Source organism: Phoenix dactylifera, chromosome 1 (genome assembly GCF_009389715.1).
Source record: "Phoenix dactylifera cultivar Barhee BC4 chromosome 1, palm_55x_up_171113_PBpolish2nd_filt_p, whole genome shotgun sequence".
Taxonomy (NCBI): Eukaryota; Viridiplantae; Streptophyta; class Magnoliopsida; order Arecales; family Arecaceae; genus Phoenix; species Phoenix dactylifera.
This window is the reverse complement of record NC_052392.1, coordinates 37,577,642-37,601,528: the sequence shown is the minus strand read 5'-3', so window position 1 is coordinate 37,601,528 and position 23,887 is coordinate 37,577,642. Positions and strand designations below refer to the sequence as shown.

General features: G+C 37.6%; 1 protein-coding gene across 1 annotated transcript; it reads right to left on the bottom strand.

Moving 5' to 3' along the window:
* Positions 1 to 1,077: 1,077 nt before the first annotated feature.
* LOC120113029 (F-box protein SKP2A-like) lies at positions 1,078 to 10,309 on the bottom strand. The gene is made up of 5 exons (XM_039133514.1): positions 10,071 to 10,309; positions 9,029 to 9,278; positions 5,807 to 6,155; positions 5,582 to 5,723; positions 1,078 to 1,758 (listed from the first exon to the last, which is right to left on the bottom strand). The coding sequence occupies exons 2-5, from the start codon at positions 9,271 to 9,273 to the stop codon at positions 1,382 to 1,384; spliced, it is 1,113 nt and encodes a 370-aa protein (XP_038989442.1). The 5' UTR covers positions 9,274 to 9,278; positions 10,071 to 10,309; the 3' UTR covers positions 1,078 to 1,381.
* Between the last annotated feature and the right edge of the window lie 13,578 nt (positions 10,310 to 23,887).

Here is a 23,887-nt window from a genome sequence, read left to right as displayed (position 1 = left end):
TGAGAATTGTGAACAGGGCATTAGTCTCTGGTCTTATACTTCTAACATGCATCCAACGCTGTTGCAAAATTGTTGAAGTGGTTGGGATGATATGACTGCCATCGCCATAATCATGATGACCATCATCATCATCAGTTCAAATGGCAGACAAGATGGTGCTCGAAAAGAGCTCTTGGAATGATCACTCCTCACTAACGTAGTTAAGCTATGATTGCTTCTCCATACCCCACTGTCACTCTCCTCATTCTTCCTTCTCCTTTGACTGCATCCACCGGACCATGGCGGTCTGCGTTGGCTCGCAACTTGTAAACGCTGCATGGGTGATAGATAGCCAAGGACAGTTTGGGAGGACAGAGAAATGTCAGGACTTTTCTTGCTTTTTTCCACCAATTCTCTTATCACATGGAAGGATCATGAAACAGAGAGCATAGAGGATGGGATAGGAATTGATTGGTTGCTGTAGACGAGGAGTGGTCCGCCATTGCTGATGTTTGTGCAACTTGGCACCATCATTTGATTTTTTTAAAAAAAAGAGTTACTCCAACCGAACTCTAACCAAATCAATTTTGTTGCTTAATGCACAAACCAACTTCATTGAACTCGCTCGATGACAAAGCATGAATTTATCCAATTAATCAAGTTTTGACGGATTCATACTTGTCAGATTAGGATTTGCTCACTTTTAGCTTTTGTAGCTGCGAGTCAGGTCCTACAATGAACGTATGTTCTACTTCGGGTTTTTTTTTTTTTCTTTTGATCCTGAGTAAAAGGTCATAGAGATTATGTTAAGCATGGTAGTATTAATATCTGGACGCATCTCCTAATGCTCGGGCTAATTTTCTAGTGAAAGTAACCTCAATTTCATTCCCATCTTAGTCTTGCTACAGACAAAAGTCCATACCCAAAAGACCGAAAAATTTCAGCACATATACACAAATGGCTAAGCTCAAAGATGATGGTAAGCAAAGATGAAATTCAAATGTTGACCCAGGGAGGAGAGGAAGTCGAGGGAAGACCAAACAAGGGACAGCATAAACGAACCACCACACAAGCTGCAGGAAATGAGACAAAAAATGCACACAATACCTCCATGGATGGTTGATCAGGCACATCCGGCGTCTCTTTGGCATTGTTCCATCGAGTAATGAAGCAAATTTGCTCTATATTACATTCAAGTAATGATACACACTTGATAAAGGAAGCTGCAGAGATAGCATGGGATATGCAAATCAATTCAGATCCATTGCAGTTCCTTGAGTCTAGAATTCTGAAATCTCTCCTCAAGAACAGTTTGCTACATAATATTGACATATATGTATTTTCAAGATCAAACCTCCAAGCTTTGTTCCAAGCCATTTCGAGTTGCACATTGTTACGATGCTCAGTAGGCATGGGGAGATAAAGCCAACCTAGCTGCCCGGTGAGCTTGGTCGGCACAAACACAGTGCACAGATGTGAGGTTGAGGCACCCACTGATGATCAGGGAATGCCTTCCAGGGCAGGTATGAAGCGCAGGGAATGAGTCGCAAACAGCCTGAACCGCAGGAGGCGTCAAGGCCGTACACTGACTTATGTTCAGATTCATAAGCCCTTCCTTGTCATCGCTGCTGTTCGGCAAAAGACCCCACAGCCCATGCTTGCTCTTCACAAGACTATTCGCTAGTGAATACATTGCCCTATCAGTGATGTTCTGGCAGAAATAAAGGCCCAGGGATCTTAGACGAGGGCAACCATTTGCCAATGCGATTACACTTTCATCTGCAGTGAACAGAGAGACAGGTAAGAATTCCAAGTGGAAAAATAATATGATTGGTTTATTATAACTACAGTAAACATTTATCTGCTTTACAAATATGCAAGACAAGGCTGCAAATGTCCATTGCAAGCATAACCTACACCAGCATTTAAAAGGAACTTAACAGTATGAAGCAGAATGGCTTGAATCAATTGGGATGCACAAGAAAGCATCCAAATAAACAAATACATGGTGGCAGACTGATATGCAAAATTGATGACCGTCAGAGAATTGTGAATTTCATTGTGAACAGCAAGTCCAGATCGTTGTTTCTTATGACACATGATAGGTGTTCAACTACCTAACGAGGAAGAAATCGCAATGGCGGATGATTTTGTGCTATGCAGTTGTCCATTAATGTTTGATAAATTCTCCAATTTGGTACTTATGAAGACCTTCAACTGCATCCACCACATCCTCAAAGTTTGCATATATGACAACCACTCATCACACGTTTTAGGATGCATCAAATCCAGGGCCAAGTTTCCTAGCAAAACAAAATATTATTTATTATAGCATATGAGGTTAAGAGGCAAGCAAATTAGTTGTTAATAGAAGTTTAGATGGCCCATGCTGAAAATGTTGGCTCATATTTGTTTGCAGGCGATAAAACGATCTCTCACTGTTGACAGCAGGCAAATGAAGTATAGACCATATGCCAGCTATGCTGGTTCTAAGCCAAAAATTTAGATTTGATACTGCTTTGATATGTCATAAAAGTGCCAGTGTTCGACAAAATGTCATTTTGTTCTTCCCTGTAGTTTTATACCTCAGAGGGGAAACTGACTGGCATATCTAGAGCAATGACTTGCAGCGGTGGAAACAGGCTGAACATGAGTGTTCTGGAACTGATCGGCTTGGTGCACAGATAGCTTGCGCCTAGCTCAAGCTTGCCTCTATACATACTGAGCCAGCTTGAGCTCAGCTGCATCAGGCCAGAAGAAGAAATATGCCAAAGGGCTGAGCTCCACAGTGAGTACAAAGGAAGCGGCCAGCAAGGGAATGGAGGGTGGATGGATGGAAAGATAACAAAGAAGGGAGCATCAATCTATATCAATAAGTTAATGAAAAGAATGGGCCCAATTGCTTAATAAATCACAGAGAGTTCATCTGCTTTAATTACCTCAGAGCCCAAGCCACGTCGCAGCTGCTTATCTAAAGGCTGAGAATGAGATGATTTAACTCTTTTCCCCCATCTAGGTTCAGTTTTTGTCATCTATTTAAGGGAGATAAATAAGAGAAGTGTATTGACCAAAAAATCTTTAATAAAAAAGGCTAAGAAGATAAAAGGAATATTGCATAGATAAACAACAAATTGACAAAGCATACTCATATATCTAGGTCTTGTTTTTGTCATTTATTTAAGGGAGAGAACCAAGAGAAGAGTATTGACCAAAAATTCTTTAACATAAAAGGTTAATATGACAAAAGGAATATTTTCATAGATAAACAACAAATTCGACAATGTATACTTAGATTAAAGTCTATGTACTTATTTTGAGCTATATCTCGCTTTTGGCTTGTCATATTTCAAGCTAAAAAAGCTGGCTGATGTTTGGCTCATTTAGTAATAGCGAATTCATTGCGATCTCAATTTTCCACTGAACACGGGCCACTCATGAACAGCTCACTCATTTATCAGCCCCAGTGACTAATGTGTCCATGAGTATCTTTACATGAAGTTCTATGTTCTCTATACCACTCACTAAACTTGGTATCAGAAAAATTAACAAGCAGATGGGAAGAATTTACTTCTCCCTTAGGGGGTGAAAAGTTTGGAGGAGGTGGCTAAGAACAGAAATATTGCTTTGAATGTTTCGACCATTTGTGTCCAGTGGACCTATACCTACACACACAGGTTTTGTTTTATCACAGATGTACTGTTATATGAAGTACTTTACTCTTATTACATCAATCTAGCATTAGAGCAAGGGATCTTTTATGCAATTGCAAATGCTGATGTTACCCATGAACATGATTGATAATTTTACCATCTGGAAAAAAAGAAGAAATTTCGGGGAAGGCGGTAGCAGGGCAAGAATCTAAATATATAGAGAAAAAAATCCACAGCTCTGAAAATGTAAAAGTTCTCATGTGTTTTCTTTAATCATGGTAACTGGTTTCTCTTAGAAATAAGGAAAAAATATCACAAAGATTAACACGAGTAATGAAGGAGAAGCAACAAAGAAAGACAGAAACATAATTAAATATGAATCAAGACTTGATTTGTAAATTATTTCAGTAAGAGTAGTCTGGATAAATGACAAAAGAAGAGAGTAACATGAAAGGAGATTACTGCTGTCAAATTTTTCCTATTAAAAAAACTGCGGCAGACTGAGATTGTGGCATGTTGCTGCTGCATATGTATATCCAGAAGAAGAAACGAAGAAAAGTTTAAAGTAGAAAGGGGTCATGATAAAGAAGAGTTAAAGGAATTACAAAAGAGGAGCATAAATCAGCCACAAGATGAAGTTGTTTTACTAGACAACCAATCATCAGGTAACAAAATTCGGCTCTTCAACGAGCCTTACTTTATAGACATTCAAATTCACCTTGTAATCCAACCAGGGCCTTTATAGTTTTAAGTATTTCCAATCAGATGAAACTCAACCTAGGTTTAAACAGGGAAAAAAGATATAATCAACTTCTAGCTCATTTTTCTATGAATTCTGAACTTTCTTATAACCATCATCCATTTCAGAACTACTTTACATCTGCTTTTGAGTATGTATTGACAATAACCATAGACAAAGTTGAACATGTATCACGGTGTTGACACATGACAATGATTGGAAGTCTGGGATGACAAACAACAGGGTGTTTCAGCATAACCCAAAACCATCATCATATTCACACCTTGATATTAGCTATTCACTGCCAATTCTTGGATTACACATAGTAGCTACCATTCACTACAAATAAACCAACAAGAAGTTGTGAACTACAGGCCATGAAGATGTGAACAAGTATGCACAGACTGACAACCCCAAAGCCAATCCAAAAACTTTCTAAATCTTCCGTGTTCCATGAAGTCACAATTATCTAGGTTCCATAGCAATTATCGAGCACCTGCAATTTTTCAATACCATGACTATAGGATCCTAGCATGTCAAAAAAAAAACATCCTGATATACAAAATTTATAAAGTGATAGTTTATTACACTGCCCCTAACAAAATATCTATTTAGACCACCTTGAAATAGAATTCATACCAAAAGAAGAAACCCATCAATGCATATATATGATAAAAGTAAATATATCAAGGACTAATAAGGTGAAAGATATAATAGCACTAACGGTGGCCCATGGTTATTGGAAGTAAAGCAGCTCAGGAAAGTAGTAACTATTGCAAAATGTTCAGAAGAAATTCCAACCTCACATACCATGGTCCTATCATAACAGTTGAGCACTATAAAAATGAAGTAGGATACCAGATGTACCAAAACATTCACTACAAAAATATTTATAATAAATAAATTTAGCTAGGCAACCTTAAAATTGAACTTTGACCACTGCTCGTACAAAACTTTAACAGCAATACATGTGACAAGAAGACGGACATAATAAAGGATAAAACAGCGAAAAACATTGTAACAGTAACAAATAAGTAGAGTACTAAAAATGAAAGATGCAACTTAGGAAAGTAATGAACTGTTGCAGATGAAGTTAGAGAAACTCTGAAACTCTGTAATCCAAAAAATAAAATGCATGATTGCTTGTGGTTAGAAACTTTTTATTACTATTTCTTTGAATTCAAAGCAACACATGCGCCTGGCATCTGAATACCTGTTATAAGGACACAGCCACATAAGTCCAAGGCCCTGAGATCAGGGCATCCTGATGCCAAACTGGTTACTCCATTATCACTGACACCCTCACACCAACCAAGATTCAGAGTTTCCAATTGACTGCAATTATATGCAATAGCCTGGATCCAATTTTATAGAAGATTAGACAAGAACTGGTCCAGGGAAAATTAAACAAAAAAACAAAATCATTTAACTTCAATACCTGTAAAGCTCTATCAGTTGCAGCTCTCACACATCCGCAAAGATTTAAGTGTTTCAAGTTCCTACAGTAACTAGTCAGATATGCAAGGGCAGAATCACTGAAAGCTGAGCACCCACTGATATTGAGTTTTGTAAGGCGTGGACATCCATTGGCTAAAGAGTACAAGGAGTGGTCAGTCAGTTTAAAGCTTTTACTAAGGTCTAAATCCCGCAAGTCATGGCAGTAATTAGCAACAGTCTCTACAGCAATGTCCTCAAGTTGTGGTCTATCCTGTCGCAGAGAAAGAACTTGCAGCTTTGTGAACTTGGGGGCTAGTGACTGCACCAGGTTATTCATGTTGTTTTTGCACCTGCAAATAGTAGAATCTCAATCCCATGCGCCCAAACGACTAATATTCATCAGAGGGAACAAACATGATGTGGTATAAGTATTACAATTTAAGACAATAAGCTAAATTATTAAACAAACCCTCAGAGAGAACTTGCAAAACAATATGCACACGTACTGAAAAATTAATTTAACGGTTGTTCATGTTGCGTCTAGCTCTCCAAAAATAGCCACTACAGGTCCTGCATGAATTGCTGTTGAAAGAACTAATTGTTGACTACTAATAACCATTTTGGTGTTTCATCTGCAACAGCCCCTAAGTCATACCATCTCAATATGAGGCTCTTCCCTCTTCCCTTCTTTTCATCTTTTACTTCTTCTTTCCTTTTTTTTTTCCTTTGTGGGGAGAGGGAGGATGGAGAGTGGGGTGCAATGGCTTTTACTAGGCTCCTACATATCCATACAGCACAAATTTTAAAAAACAAAAAGTCTGCATTGCACCACTCTTTCTAGCAAAGAACTTGTGCTGCCTGGCACTGTGTACATGATCTTTCAATTTTCAATTTTACGGGTGGAAAATTTTCAACCGTAGAACAAGTAGTATTTAGCATTTACATTTTGCAACTTAATAAAATGATTTGAACAAAGAAAAGCAAAAGAATAGCAGGGAAAGTAAGTTAGTGTTTGCATGTTATTATGGATGGGAAAGTAAGTTAGTGTTTGCATGTTATTATAGATGACTATTGGATTTATCCCAATGTGATAGTTAAACCAAAATTTGTAACAAAATCGTTCTAATAAGTTTCAAGAGAAAGAGCACTTTTGGGGCATCCTTCATATATAAAAATGTAAAGGTAATCAAGATACATCATGACTCTCTTAAAAAGTTCTATAATGGGCTTGATTGCAGGCTACACCAATATGCCTCTAGAACCATCTTGTGATTATCACAAATCTACAAGACTTAATATTAACAACATGAAAGAAAATAAATGCAATTGTCCAGAGATGAAAGCATCGAGGTGGATATGAGGCAGAAGTTGGCTAGTTATTATTAGGCATTAGTGCATATGAGGAAGCTTTCAAGTTTTTCAATATATTTTACTAATGATGGAAGGTACGTTTTGTTAATATCTGGCCACAGTGGAGGTGCAGAGACACAATGTTGCTTGAAAGTCCATTAAATTGCTTAAATGCATTGGAAAAATCATGGTTAGAAACATCAACTTCTAACATTCCCTACACATTTTCTTTTTATGAGGAAAAGGTTGGCCCAAGCCTGACTAAAATTCATTAAGATAATGAACACTAAACAGAATATAACAAGAGTGCTCTCCATAGAGCCATGGAGAGGAAAATGTCAGAACACAAAAATAAAAACAAAATAAAACTTCAACCAAATACAAAATAGGTCCTAAGCCATCATAGGTCATAAGCCACAGATCCTGTCTTCCAGGATGCCTTCGATCCAGTCATGAAATAGGAACCGAATATCACTCCCAAAATATTTCAAAGAAAAGCAGGGATATGGTTTAAAGTAAATGAGGAAAAAAATTGGGCAAACAGAGAAGACTTCACAGAGAGGATGAGAAAAAGATCTCTTACCTAAGATCAATTAAAAAGACAAATATTCATGAATATATAACTGTGCTACCATTAGTTAGGTCCACATTTAGAACCTTCTTTACCCCAGTATAGAACCATAACAAGTTCTTGCACAAGAGTCAACATGCAGAGACTGTAGTCAAGTTATATCATGTGCCTTCAGCTAATCTCAGACAATCTCCAATTGATCCCTACCTTCAAATATCTAGCCTTGCCACATTTCTTGTGATCTAGAAGCCATAAATCGCCCCTCATGTAAGAGCAGTGCATAATGATCCAAGACACCGGTTAGCTTCAAATCAACCAACCTGTCTAGAAAACTTTCTTGTCCCCATAGTAGGACCAGAACAGGTCCTTCCAGTTTCAGGACATAGGATGATAATCAATTTACAGTAGCATACATTCACTTGATTTATTGCAAAGTCATTCCAGACCTCAAATATATCACTTTGTAAATTTTCTTGTAACCATATCACCCTTTGATCAGGAAATTAAAAAAATTTCTATCATATAAAAGCATTGATCCGAAGATAGACATGAAAAACCAGATGATTACACAAAAACAAGCCATAGTCAACAAAATAGGCAATTTCATCAGTGATCACTCCTCTAATCCAATCAACAAAATAAGCCAGCACTTTCAGATATTTTATCATGTCGAGGTCGTATTGAACATGACAGGTACAAGAAACAAGCAAGTAAGGGGCAAAATGATGAATTATATGTACAGCAGAATGAAAACATGTGAGAGAAAAGGATCCTAATGGGAATATAAGGATTAAAACTTTTTCCTTTCTTTCTTTGTTACTAGAGAAAAGTCGGGCATTTTATAAAGTTAAGGGAACTAAAGTGGATTCTTTTATTCATGGATGGGATTGCTATCTTTTATTTAAAAGCACGGTGATTCAATAAAGTGTTGACACAGATTCTAGCAATGACTGCAAGATTTAGAAATCAATTATAAATGTGGATGGTGAACATGTAGGACAGAAACAAAACATCTAGTATTACACTTTGCACTTGGGGGAAAATTTGCCTCAAAAGGAAACCACAACTGCTCTTCTTCCTCCTAGACTTAGACTTCATCACATAATCTCACAGTAAAAACTATATATGGCTTAAAAATGGAATTGGTTGAGCACCATCTGCCCGTCAATGGAGCTTCCATATCTATCAGGGCCCAAATAGCAAAGGAATGACTGCAAACTACATAACTACCGCCCAGAAAAGGAAATAAAAAGAAGGATAAAGGATGAAAAAGGCTAAAACTGAAAAAGATTAAGCCTTTACCATGACAGAGAGAGATTCGTAAGCCCCAAGCACAAAGCATCTCTCCAACCAGTACAAACACCAGAAGCCACAATCACCATCCGATCATCCACAAGCGAAATGATCCTCAGCAATAGCTCCATGGGAATGTCCTTCCAACCGGCCATAGCAGCTGCCACTCCCCCTGACTTTTTCCCGCCACCAGACACAATAAGGTTCTGAAACCAAGCGTCTAAATCTCCACTGCCCAGTCCCCCGGAAACCATATCAACTGCACTCCCATAAAAGAATTACAATCAATTGATGAATTAAAAAGAAAATTGTTTTAAAATCAAATCTTTGATAAGACATGAGCCCAAAGCTGAAATATAATAATAATAGAGCTATAAGATGTCCGCAGAGAAACAGATAATGAACCGAGAATCAACTAATGGATTAAATTAGAAAGGAAGCATCTGTAGCTTCCAGAGATCCAATAGAACACAAAATTCTCACTTTTTCTGATTCCATTGTAAGATGATGATAATGCCAGTCTAGAAACACGAGGCACCAACTTAAAACAAAAAAGCAAAAGCAAGAAGGAGCAATGAGTTAACTACTAAAATATATAAACATATAAAGAGAAATCCAACCTCTCGACATAAATAAATCATCTGCGAGAATGATGGTGCTTCCAGTTACTTGCCAAAATGATAGAAGTACGACGCATTACACAAAAAACGGAAAAGATTTGCAAATCCCAAAACCCTAATCGACAAAATCTTTGAGAACAAAAAAACACGAAAATTCCCAGCACTCTTTCCAGCAGGTCTCCCCGTGTGATCATCCAGAGACATAAAAATATAAACAACTGGAACGAAAAATCCAGATACCACAATCCTCCAACGCCCTCCAAGACAAATCAAAAAGAAAGGGAAACGAAAAAACAGAGCTGAGACAGTTCGCCACGGCACCTCCTCGTTCCCCAAACACAAAACGTTAAAAAACCCAAAAAAAGATTCGAACTTTGACGCCACCAGAGCAGATTCTAAACAAAAACATCATATATCGTTTGATCGATCACCTGATTCAAGAACTGCGCAAACACCTCCGAATTCGACGAATTCAGGCGAGAAAATGGCACCGATTGGAAGAGGAAAACGAGACGGAGGAGGAGGAGGAGAAAAGAATCAAAGGGAAGGGAGACGGGAGAGTAGGATTTAGCCAGGAGCCTTGGGAGCTCTGAAACCCTAGGCTCTCGGCCGGAGGGTTTAAATACCACCAACAGCGACGCCTATGGCTCTACTTTCTTGTGGGGGAGGAGGAGGCTCTGGAACGCAGAAAGGGCACGGGGCGGCAAGGAGTGAAAGGACACGTGGCGGTCGAGGAACTGTGTAGTCGGTGGGGCCCAGCGAGGAGGAGATACAGTCGCGACACGATAGGGATTACATAAGAGCGAACAGTGCGTGATGCGGTGCCGTCAAAACTCGAAACCGCGACGGAGTTTGCCGCGAGGAGGGCCAAGGAGCCGACTGGGTGGGGACGATGACGAGGATGGTCGTATTTTTAAAGAGGCCAACGAAGCAGTTAGGTGGCTATCCATACGGTTCATTACTCAAGATATATTCTATAATTAGAAAAAAAAAAAAAAAAAAAAAAAAAAAAAAAAAAAAAAAAAAAAGTAAGAGCTGGTACTCTGCGAGCTTGTATTTTTCGATTTTATTAGACACATTCATTCTCGTACTCGCATGATATGAAAAATCTATTTAAATATAAATAATAAATAAATAATAAATAAATAAATAAAGAAAAAGAAGAAGAAAGAGGAGGAGGAGGAGGAAAAGAAAGAAAGAAAGAAAAGGGCTAAAAGCCGGTAATCGAATCTATTTCTTTTTTGGGTCTCCTCTTAAGAGGTCTATTTGGGCTCATTGGCTTGGGCCAACTTGTTGGTCTGGATCTTGGTCCTCTAGTTAGCATAGCTAACGTGAATCAGGTTGGCCAAAGTTTTTAAGCATGTCATTTTTTGCCTGACGTGGCCCCTATCTGGGCTGAAATAATATGCATCTCTGCTTAGCTTCAGTAACCAAATATTTCTTGCTTGGTGCTTCAGTAACTAAATTCAAATCCAAATTACTGGTATCAGCATTCCGTAACTTTATCAACTAAGCCAATTGATAGTAAAGTTATGTTATTTTAATCATACAGAACCCATGGTCGAAGTGATCGAAATTCGCATGTACATGTGTTTATAACAAAGTTTGATATATATAAAAAATGTAAACATACATATATAATGAACTTCTAGTGACTACACATACTTAGTAGTTAAATCTTTTAGATTTAATATGGAACCACCAAACTAAAGAAAGATATCTAATTTTGTGAACTAGGAAAATTCGTATTATGGCTGAAACCAATTAGATACAGATCGGATACTAATATATATCCATATCCATATTTGTTTTGTTCAATAAATATATGTACAGATACAAATATTAGTCATATACAAAAATTTATTTTCATATTTATTTAAATGGATATGGATACAGATTAGATACTGAAGGTATGGATATAAATATGAATATAAGTTAGATAATTAAATTTTATGATCACATAATTAAAATATTCTAAGTAAAGGATAAATCAAGTTAATAGAATATTAATATGTTATATATATTTTTTAAAAAATTCATTAGTGTTATATAAAATTAAATAGAATTATAAATAAAATCGAATATTTAGATATAGATTGGATAATTGTTTATTTATATTCTTATCCATTTTTTTTTATAGATACCGACACGAGATGGATATTAGTCCGACGTTCAAATTTCTATCCACATCTAAATACATTCGGATATGAAAACAGATCTAGATGAATATTATACAATCCACTTTCACTCCCTATTATTGGGGTGGAAGAGTTCTTTAGAGCTCCATGCTGGCTGAAGCTGAGTTCCTAAAAAGGTTGGCTACCTTATTTAATGCTTAGATCCTAAAATTAAATAGAAGTTCATGAGTGGAAGAATAGCTTCGCCGAGCAAGAAACCGTGTCCAATGTGGGAGCCCTGTGCTGGCGACGCTATCCTTTTGAGTCCCAAAAGGTTGCCAAAGTTTACCATCATGGCAATATCGTGAAAGGACCAGTCCTCCACGAAAGCTGCTTTCAGAGGACTTTTCTAATTGGGCTTGGTCGTCTCCAAACCGCATCCAAAACGTTCTACCTCTTTTTTTTGGGTCAAAAATAGGAGGGGAGAGAAAAGAGCAGAACCCCACCCACGTAGCAGCCTCCACTGAGCCCTCTTTCCACTAGAGATTCGATGCGGGTCGTAACTTTCCATGTGCCCTCTCCAACTCGTGGGAAATCCCATTGGGCCATCCACATGTGAGTACGTCACTCCAGCGCCACCTCAATACTGATGGAAAGAAAGCATATCCATACAGAGCTATCCGGGCGTGGGGCATGCGGTCACCTGATTTAATCGACGTCCGTACGTTTCGAATCTGAACAACTCGGATGGAGTCCAAGCCTCTTTACTACCAGGCTACCACCTTGGTGGCAAAATGTTTGACCTTTGATACTTTATCTGCGCATGCCTAAGTTGATACTGAAGCATCAAGATATTTTTATGGATGATGCGCTTTCAAGACCTTTCAAGCAATTGAAAATATTTTGGGATACAATCATGCTTATCTGATCAGCTTGTGAAATTAAATAAGAACTTAGGTAACAATCATTCTATATGGATGCTTATGATATTTTAAACAACTCTGTTATTTTTCTAAAACGAAGAATGGCAAGACCAGAAGCAGCAAAAAGATGGTGCCATGTTCAATTGAATAAGTTAACAAAGAAAAGATGAAAATGTTTGCACTCTGTTTCATGCCCATGGGAGAAGTTGATACTGAAGCATCAAGATATTTTTATGGATGATGCGCTTTCAAGACCTTTCAAGCAATTGAAAATATTTTGGGATACAATCATGCTTATCTGATCAGCTTGTGAAATTAAATAAGAACTTAGGTAACAATCATTCTATATGGATGCTTATGATATTTTAAACAACTCTGTTATTTTTCTAAAACGAAGAATGGCAAGACCAGAAGCAGCAAAAAGATGGTGCCATGTTCAATTGAATAAGTTAACAAAGAAAAGATGAAAATGTTTGCACTCTGTTTCATGCCCATGGGAGAAGTTGCATCATGCTCTTAGCATGTATCCTGTAACCTGGTCTCATCATGTTGAATGCTGAAGTAAGGAATATTTTTTTTCCAACCCACAAAGCAAACTCATACATGGAAAGATGTTAGTACCTAATATTAAAATGCTGAAGTGACACATCTACACAAGGATGGTCCCCAAAAAAAAAAAAAAAATCAGGACTGACATCTGTTTAGATGATGGCAGGGGTCATGTCCTTGGTAAGGGCCCCCCATAAGACTTCCTCTGGGGTATTAATCATCATGTTTCAGGATTAATTCTTGTCACTTCAGCATTTTTCTACCTAACCCACTCACCCTTCAGCATGAGATTTTTCCTCAACGCAGATATCCTGATGTACAAATGCAAAGCTTTAGTGGTGTCCTAAATCTATGATCCCACCAAATTATCACTTCATCAGCCCAATTTGCAAGGAATAATGTTGAGCTTGTTGTAGAACAATAATGCACCAAGTTGGTAAATGGTGTAGAATGCGAGTGATGCTGCAGGGAACGTATTTGATAGTCTCAAGGATCTATATTTTCCATTTGCTGAGCAAGGAATTTGATGGAATCTGAACACACTTAAACTAAAAAGACCAATATCTTAAAACCTTTCTAATTATTGAAGACTCCAGTTTTCTAACATTTTCCTTTCTTTTGGAGCAAAAACTTGTGTCTTTGTTTTTTTTCTTTGCAGCATGCACCACTTGCGTCTATTATACCATGTTAGAAGAGTAGTGAAGTTTTCTTCCATTTAGTGTTCATGTCAAATGGATGACACAAGATAAAGCCATTGGTGGATCACCACATAAATTTTAAGCTACACCTTGCCTCATACTCTACCTCGCAGGAATTGCTTGAGCTGCATTTCTCCACCACATGAACCTAAATGCACACTTAATCTCCAAAGTAAGCAATATGCTTCTTACAAAAGCCTTTTTATTTTATTCTTTTAATGCATGACATATTATGGTCTAATTAAATACATATAATGAAAACGGTTCCATCTGATACCTTGGGATGTGGCTGAGACGAGGTAAGCCATTACAGTATATATTATTATATGACAAATTTCTTCCATTTTATAAAGAAAACAAGGTAAGTGCACTAGTCATCAGATTAGGCTTTTTTTTCTGACATAAATGACAAAAAAAATTCATCATATGAAGGATCGCAACCATCAACAACCTCACCAAGTATCCTGACTTATTCTCATGAAAAATACAATATTAAAAAGCTTCACTAGATGCTAATACATGTAGTAGAAACAACTACATGTGCTCGCGGCCTCGTTTCATCTAGTTTATTTGTTGTGCCCCACGTAATAGGTCAATTGTCCATGCTAGAATTGAGGCACTTGTTATCTGCTCATTACTTCTAGAAAACTTTTGTCGATATATATGCAATTGGAACTATAAACCTCTACAGTGCAGCTTTTGCATCGTACAATTCTGTAATATCGTGGGTGGCTACCATATTATCCATCTTGGAGACTGGCCGCTCTCCTTCATCACCACGACATGCTGCATATCACAATAACAGTGCCTCAACGTGCTTTGTATTGCACTAATAATGCCTCATCGTATTTTAGGAATGAATGAGAGTTGTTAATCTCCAAAATGGATGACGATCCTAGGACTCTACAGTGCAAAAGTTGCACTGCATAGGGTCCGAATACTTACAATTGCCTGGAAAGAGAAAAGAAAGGCCTGGCTCATTTATTAGAGGCCATTTTTGAAAACGACTATCTTTATTATTTGGTAAGTCATTGGAACATGAGGTTTTGAGCCAGTCTGCTTTTACTCCATGCCTCAGTCTGCGCTTGGCACAAAATAAGCACTGTAGAGCCTGGCTTTAGACTTCCTTACTGGTACGTATGATGAACTTAAAAAAAAGAGAGAAAATGGTAAAAGATTCGCTTCAGTTGTAAGGGTCCTAGCAATCATTTAACAACCCAAAAACATCACAAAAAAGTAATTGATCTAGATCATTCAATAAAAGATAAAGTATGAAAGGATTCCATTCAATCATTTCATTGAGAAAATAATGTGCGACAATAAAAGATTTCATGGTTTAAATTCAATATCCCACTTAACGTGTGGATAGCGAGGGAGAAAAAAAGGTTCATGCTCACTTGCTATGGAGATTCAAGACAAAACACCAACCTAAACCCCCTAGTAATTCCAGTTTTCTTAGTCTCTTTACCTTGCTTGAGAGAAACCCATGCCCAAACCTCCCAATAAACTGAAATCAACCTTCAAAGCTCATATCAAGTCAAGCAAGAGTTCAATTTCTCTTCTTCTAAATTGGCCCACAATCACCACAACAAGTGTATCTTCTTTTTTGCTCAAAAAAAAAAAAGAAAAAAAAAAAAAACAAGCATGCCTTTTAATTTTCTTCCTTTCAAGAACTAACTATTGCCACAAAAACAAGTCTTATCAAAAGTAAGGTTTTTTTTGCCACACCATCTCATATTAAAGCTGGGCCCTATATCTCCTTCAAATTCCTTATCCAATCATAAGTAGATACAGAAGTTATTGAGGAATAATAGTCTCACACTGGATAGATTAAAAATTTTTATGGTGCATATATACTCTTAAGTCCATCCATCTAAATGTCTGAATTTTTAGATAAGATCTAAAAATAGTATCAGAGCTCACCGATCTTTTTTGTCTACCAACATTTTCATACTCCTACTTACTAATTCATGTGTTTGCACCGCACGTAAGAGGAGATGTTGAGGAAGGCCGAATGCATTTTTACTTTCCAAAGTTTGCATTAAGCAGAGAACCATATGATTGATGCTTTCTTTGTCCAATAGTACAAAAACTTGATTACAACTCATGAAGCATGGAACATAACAAAAAGATTGGATTGTTGTGGAATTCTACTTTTTTTCTTAATACAGATCATTCTAGAGTTTTTTGAAATTAGAAAAGGTACGAGAAAAAGAAGTATGTTGAGGAAGGCTCTTTTTTTTTTTTCGTCTAGTAGTATAAAAAATTGATTACAGCTCATGAAGTATGGCACATAGCAAAAAAAAATTTGGATCATGTGGAATTCTATTTTTTTTAAATATAGATTATTTTTGTATAAAAGTACCAGAGAAAGAAGCATCGCCTGGTCTCGTTTCTCGTTTCTGAGAGAGAAAAGTGCCTCGCATGGTCTAAGCCTTGGCCCACCAATTATGGCCTTGTCTTTCACGCACCAAGAAAAAGAACGGCCGTGGACGAGCCAATGCGCACGTCCACGAGGCTCATCTTGGGGGGAGAACTTCTCTTCGAGATATATGAAGTGCTGCCAATTATCTATGTTTTGAAAGATGCTCCACGGTACCCTGTGGTCAGACCTTTCCCGGCGATGGGACGCGGCCTAACCTAATATGAGGGCCAATACTAGAACCATTGCATCAGAAGTGGCTCCAAAAAGATCACCATCCCGGTCCTCGGCACGGGTTGGGGACTGCCTGAGCGGGCTTTCGACGTGCACGGCAAATGCTATCGACCAGCTCAATTATCTTAAAAGGTGACTCAGTTATGATGATCAGTTAGATTCAGAGAGGCCCGAGAGGTGTTGGCATGAACCACCCCTTACTTGAAATATTTGGATAATAGTTAGGGATGGAAGAGCCTTTCAGGTCAGATATATATTTAGAGAGACTAATGGAGTTGCACATTGAGTGGTTGCCTATATGGTCAACCATTCCGAAAGTACCATATGGGCAGCGAGGAGGAGTTGTCTTGGGCACTCCGTGATCTTTTGTTTTCTGATTTTATTGGGTGTATTCGTACGCATATTGTGAGGCCCAATAGTCCCACATCGGAAAGACTTGTTCTAGAGCCTGGACATATGAGGCGGGTGTCTCCTAATTCTGTAGACGCGTTTTGGATGGAAAACAAAATCGGAAAGGGGTGAAGGACGCTTGCGTGAAGCTCCGGAACCAGACAATATCTGGCAGGGGAGCCCCGTATTCCCCCCTCATGTGGCCCCCATGTGGGCACTGGGTGCCTCACGTGCTCCGCGCAGGCGGGGGCGTGACATTTGGTATCAGAGCCGAGGACGGCTCTTGTCCGATGGTGGGAAGGGTGTGAGGCCCAATAGTCCCATATCGGAAAGACTCGTTCTAAAGTCTAGGCATATGAGGCGGGTGTCTTCTAATCCTGTATACGCGTTTTGGATGGAAAACAAAATCGGAGAGGAGTGAAGGACGCTTGCGTGAAGCCCCGGAACCGGACAATATCTGGCAGGGGAGTTCCGTATTCCCTCCTCATGTGGCCCCCACGTGGGCACTGGGTGCCTCATGTGCTCCGCGCAACACATATTGTATGAAATACATGTTTTGACAAAAAAAAAAAAAAAAAGAGAGAGAAGAAGATCGCCATTAGAGAAAGCACTTCATTTGCTACGAGACACCTCTACCGTGGGACGAGAAAAACATATAAGATATTTTTTTAAAAAAAAAAATTAACGAGAAAAGAAGAATACTTCATCCATAGCGAATTAGAAAGGCTGATCTGTTACAGATTTTTTTTCTTTTTATTTTTTGGAGTAGAAGGGAGGTTAGACTGAGGTGAAACAGAGGCTTACAATAGGACAAGAGAGGCGTGACAGTGACAAAACAAATTTGGTTAACATTTGGGATGATGAAACAAATTGAGGTCGTAGGGCTACATTCTTCATCAGTGCTTTATCTGAATTTAAGTGCTGGTGGAGGTGGTAAACAATCAAACGGTGCCCCAATGGTGGGTCAAGGAAGGAGGATATTTATACATCAAGAAGATCTTTGGGACCTTTGATTCTTTACCATATTGTTCCATGTTCCACAAGATCATTACTATTGCAGAGAATGAACCAATCCTTGAATAAATTCAAACCTTCAGTAGCTACTGATAGCAGCGAAGAATTTTTGCTCAGGAAAATTCTTCTGTCTCTCTCCTTCCTAGTGACTCATGGCATAGTAGCAATCAGCATAAGTACCACAGCTTGCACTGACTTAGTGAAGTTCTTGTCTCCTCCAATTCAAACAAATACCTTCAAAGGAAGTATGAGAGCACACCCAGCAATGCACATACCTTCTTCCCTAATGCATCCCTCGTATTTAGTTTTTTCTTCCAACTCAACCACAGGAAGCATTTGATCTTTAATAGCACACAGCAACTCCACAAAGAGGTCGCAACATTACATCTAATTCCATGACTATTAAAAAACCGGGAACACGATAAAGTGGAGAAGATCTCTTTGCCGCTCATCTTCCAAATGGTGCGATCTTCATTTATGTTAAGAGAACTCAATGCAAAAAGGAAGTATAGATAGGTGAATTGAGATTGTACCTCCATCGAGGCATTAGAAGGCATCCGAATTTTCCAAGAAGATGTTCTAGAGTTGTACAGCTTAGCCACCGTGCTATTTTCCTTTGAATTCAGCTTGTAGAGAGATGAGAAGATAAAAAGAAGTAGCGTATCACAAATCCAATTGTCCTTCCAACAAATAGTTCTCTGACCATTGCCGATTTTGAATTGAATTCTGTTTCAGAAAGCAGGTAGTGCGTTAACCACATCCTTCCCAAGGTTTGGAACATCTTTTGGGCTGTTTCCAAGACAGAGACACCTTTACTCTCTTATGATAGGCAATTTCAATTTGCTTCTTCCAGAACCGCCAACCTCATTTAGCTAGGAGCGAGTCATTGAAGTGCTTAAGGTCAATCACACCAAGACCTCCTTCCTCCTTAAGCATGCATATTGTTTTCCAATTTACTTCACGTGATACCCCATGCAAGTTTGAGGTGCTCACCCACAGGAAGAATCTTCTCAACCTGTCAATCCTTTTACGTACCCAAGCCTGCAACTTAAAGAGAGACATGAAATAAAGCAGAAGAGAAGTAAGGGCCAAATTGACGAGAGTGAGCCTTTCAATGAAGGACAACAACTCGATCGCTTTTCCATGGAGCCAACCTGATTTCCATTCTTTGTAAGAGAACCATGCATCCAGTTAGATTTTGGAAGATCCGGACCTGCTCCAAGCTCTAGCAGCAACATCATTTACGCCATCAAAAAAGAGCCAATTCCTTTCAAATTTGAAGCAACTCCTGAGCCTTTTCTGACTAACAAAGGAGAGTTTGATTGGCGCGTGATCCAAGCAAGGGTTTGGTAGGGCTATCTGAAAGCAGTGAAGGCAAAGATCATCCATCTTTGTAGAAATGAGGAATCTGTCAAGCTTCGCCATAATTGGTACCTCCCTTCTGTTACTCCAAGTGAACTCTTGGCCATTTAGAGGAAGGTCAATTGGCTGAGCTGTTCTTATGAAAGAGGGATAAGCTATTGACATTTTGGATGCTTGGGGCAGTCCATTTTTTTCTATATTCTTGTATGTAGCATCCAAAGCTATTTATACAGAATTTACAAGAAAAAAATATAAAAAAGTAATAAAAAAATTTTACAAAAGGTTGTGGTCTACAAGTAGATCTATTAAGCTATTCAATAAGCTGAATAATCTCATAAGTGATTTAAAGAATCTCTGTATATTCAATGTGCAACTATATAAATACTGCATCCTGATGTGAGTCAGCTTTTTTTAAAAAATATATATATATCAACGTCTCTCAATGTGCGATGCCAATGGTGCGAAATTATTTCTAGGTTTGAGATGAGGGTCAAGCATCTTCTTTGAACATAAATACTTCTAGCTGAAGAAGGTTGATAAGATATTCTGCAAAATACAATAGATGGAACTTAATTTTTTAAAGAAAATTCAAGCATTTCGCTCCTTCCATATTTTCCAACAGACAACAGCAATCAACTGATCGCAACTTTTCTTATTGGTTGTTGGAATTTTCTCGTCTCATAATATATTTTTTATAACAAGAATTATTTCATTATAATGACCATGATTTTACACTTTTATTATTATTATTTTAGCAAATAATATTTTTTGAATTTAGTAAGATAATAATAACAAAAGTCTTATTATTATCTTACTATAAGAACTACCCTTCTTTCCTTGCTGAGTAGAACATTAAGCAAAGAAATGATTATTATTTTTTCATGATTATCTGCTAATGTTACATTGCAGTAGCTGATAATTGTTATTCAGCCAATGTTTTGTTCTGGTCTAGAAGGATGTAGACTAGTACCAACCAACATTTTTGTTATAGTACAGCAAATTTAAATACCCCTTCGAATTTGGCAATGTTCATTCCTAGAGTTGTGCACGATACATTCGTGCTCCTTCGTATTCAGAATTACTATCCTGATTAGAATCCTCTCGCCTAGGTCGGTTGTCATGTCACTTATCTTAACTGGTTACTAAAATAAGGATTTCAAGACTTATTGGTTTCTTGCTCTTTTTTTTCCTTAAAGAAATGCTAAACTAATACAAAACCAGAGCAACCATTAGAAAAATAAAAAAAAATCTAAAAAACCTATGCTGAGACTTAAATCGGGATCGGATGGTTTTTATAGACCTCATTCATTAAGCATGCATCTTAGTACATCATTATTGGAATCAACAATCATGATTAGCTATAGGCACAATCGTGCTTATGTATGTAATGTAGGTAATAATTTCTTGCTGCTAAAATAGTTTTTAAATTGGAGAAATTATACCTTATATTATGTTCGTCGTGTCTCGATGCACCACGATAATTACAAGCACTTGTACGCCAATCACCAAGATGAATGGAGCTTGTAGAAATAACTAGGGGTGAAAGTGCATAGATATCCATCCAACTAATATCCATATTCGTATCTATATCCATCAAAGAAAAATAGATATGGATATAGATAGATAACTATTCGATCCGTATCCAAATATCCAATTTTATTTGTAACTCTTTTTAATTTTATTTAATATTAATAGACTTTTAAAAAAATAAATAACCATGTTAATATCTTCGATTTTGTAGTAATAAAATTTAATTATTGGATTTATATTTATATTTATATTCATATTTTGATATCCGATTTGTATTTTTATCTGTTAAAAATAAATATATATATATATATATATATATATAAATTTTTGCATCCGACTAGCATCCATATTTATATTTGTATTCATCAAATAACATAAATATAGATATGAATATGCTAATATCTGATCCGTATCTTAAAATAAGAAACTTTGATGAGGAGGTTGGCTGTGTTGTGTGCTTGGTGTGGGATATATTTTTTTTTCTTAAACTTGAAAACAGCTATGATGTTAGTTTAGTATTCTTATTTTTTTATTTTTTTTAGCTTGTGGGCCTTTATTTTTTATTTTTGGTGCAACGTCGGTTCACACATAACGAGTATGAATGCAGCCAACAAAGTCAGAAACAATAGGTTACAAAAAGGTCCAGGCACGAACCCACTGTCCAGCCAGACAAACCCACCAGAGTGATGGACTGCAAAGAAGGCAACCCAATCAGCAACTCCATTTGCCTCTCTGTAGACGAGTGAGGCATGATAAGAGTGACACTCTCCTAGCAATCTGTGAATCTCGTGGATCAGCGGCCGGTTCTCAGCTGTTCATTTCCGACTCCGGATCCACTCAACTACTATGACCAAATCTCGCTCAAGGATAATGCAAGCTCGTGGTTAGTTATAGGATATAATTTTTTCTTGAACTTGAAAACAACCATGATGTCAGTTTAGCATTCTTATTTTTTTTTTTATTTTTTTAGCATGTGGGCCTCCTCAGGCTGCCATACGTTATGCAATCACATACTTGGTGTAGGATATAATTTTTTCTTGAGCTTAAAAACGGCTATTATGTCAGTTGAGTATTCTTATTGTTTTTTTTAATAGCATGTGGGCTTCCTCAGGCTGCCTTACGTTATGCAAAGGACGGCGTCGAGTGACCAAGCGCCTCTATCGTTTTTAAAGAGAACGACAAAGCCGTGACTTGGAACACTGGACTATGGGTTGCTGGGGTCCCGTATTCTAGTCTTCTGAGAAGCTGCCAAAAAACCAATAACCGCATTGTAGCAGATCTTTCGGGCGATATCAACAGCTATAACTTATAAAATAATGTAAAATAAGTATAAAATAATTATTATCACCATCGCATAGGCATTTATTAAAATCACCATGGTAAGCTTTTCTTTGATAAATTTTAACTAGATTTACGCTAGTGGTCGCAATAGAATAATTTCACCTCCTATGTAATTTGTCAGGGAACATCCAGTGCACTTATGAATCACTTAATTTTATGAAGAGGATTGTTGAATTCGAATAATTTGATCCTTCATATATGTAGGTTTGAACCACCCTTTCCTATTGTATTAGAAGAAATAGATAATACTTTGGTCCTCTATGAAATGGCCCATTTGTTATATACAGTGCACCCAGGTTCTCTATATAGCAGAAACCAAGTTTTTATTTGGACCTATCTTCCATACAAGGCAAAATTTAAGATTCAAAAACTATTTTGTAGCATATTTTTGAAGGCCATCATATATGGCATACGAGCCAAAAGCTGAAACATAGTATGCAGTTTCTAGAGGATCTAAACTGCATGAAAGTTAAATACATGTACTGAAACAATGGAAATATAAAAAGAATTGAAGTAATTGATAGACTATGCACCTACTTTTACATCCATTGAGTTATGGATTTATTTTTCATATATCCTAAGATTTCCAAATTATTTTTATGCCTCCCCCCCCCCCCCCCCCCAACCAAAAAGGCACTAATAATTATCTCTCTCCCTCTCTTTTATTCTATTCCCAGTTTTGATCCTTCAGCTTTAACGACGTTTTTGCTGGGTTAAAAAAATGTTTGCAATCTGTTGTTTACCAGGAAAAAAAAAACTTTAAGCTATGCATGACAAATTTTATTCACCAATCGCAAGGGAGGCAACTTGCTAATAAACCCTGTCCCCATCGGATGTGACCTGAAAGTTGATTCCTAGCCGAAAGTTTGCAGATATCATTGTCCTTCGGCTGGCTTAGGCCCCAAAAGCAATCACATCGACATCGAAGTCTTGTTTGGATGTTTTCATTAGTCTAAGAGTTCTCTGCATCTGAATCAGGAGGACTAGATATTCCATGCATCTTCGATGTATATGGGACTTGCTCAACTTCTGATTGCCATAAACCACCGTCCACCAGAGCCTGTGCTGCGAGCATTCGAAGTTGGCGCCGTCCAATGTATAAACTCTTAGAAAGCCCAACTCACTTGATCTAGTGATCTGAGTGGATTGGTGACTCCAGACAGTTGAGAGTAATAATCTATGAACTAATTAATTTGAGTGCAAAAAGTCTGAAAATTAAAGTATAAAATTATTTTGAAGGTAGGAAAGCTGAATGAAAGTGTATATGCAGAAGCTTTCAGAAAATGATAGTGAAAAGTTAGTGTATGGTACAAATGCAGATTCGTGTCCCTGAGAGTAGCTCTGAGAATTTAATTCAGATGGATCTTTAGGAACTTGGCCGAGTTAGACCAGTGATCCACACAAAACAATCAGCAAGTTTTTTATTTGAGTTTGCTGGTTTTTGTAGCTAGATTATAACTCTAGAAGTAAGGAATCCAACAATGATTGGACTAGTAGTTTAGCCAATGTGATCCAGATTTGGCATACCATCTAGTTGGACAACAGTTTTAAAACAGCACCATAGAAGTCTAGTTGGATGACAGTTTTGAAACAGCACCATGAACTTTGAAACATTTTTTGCCCATTCATTTCTACCAAGGTTCTTCAGAACTATTCTTGTCATCATTA

Bases quoted from the DNA above. Each gene is read 5' to 3' on its own strand.
- LOC120113029 (XM_039133514.1), bottom strand. From the start codon at position 9,273: ATGGTTTCCGGGGGACTGGGCAGTGGAGATTTAGACGCTTGGTTTCAG. The intron at 6,156-9,028 runs GTAAAGGCTTAA...TACTATTTGCAG, and splicing joins ACGAATCTCTCTCTGTCATG to GTGCAAAAACAACATGAATA. The intron at 1,759-5,581 runs GTATTCAGATGC...TGTTCACTGCAG, and splicing joins TGGCTGTGTCCTTATAACAG to ATGAAAGTGTAATCGCATTG.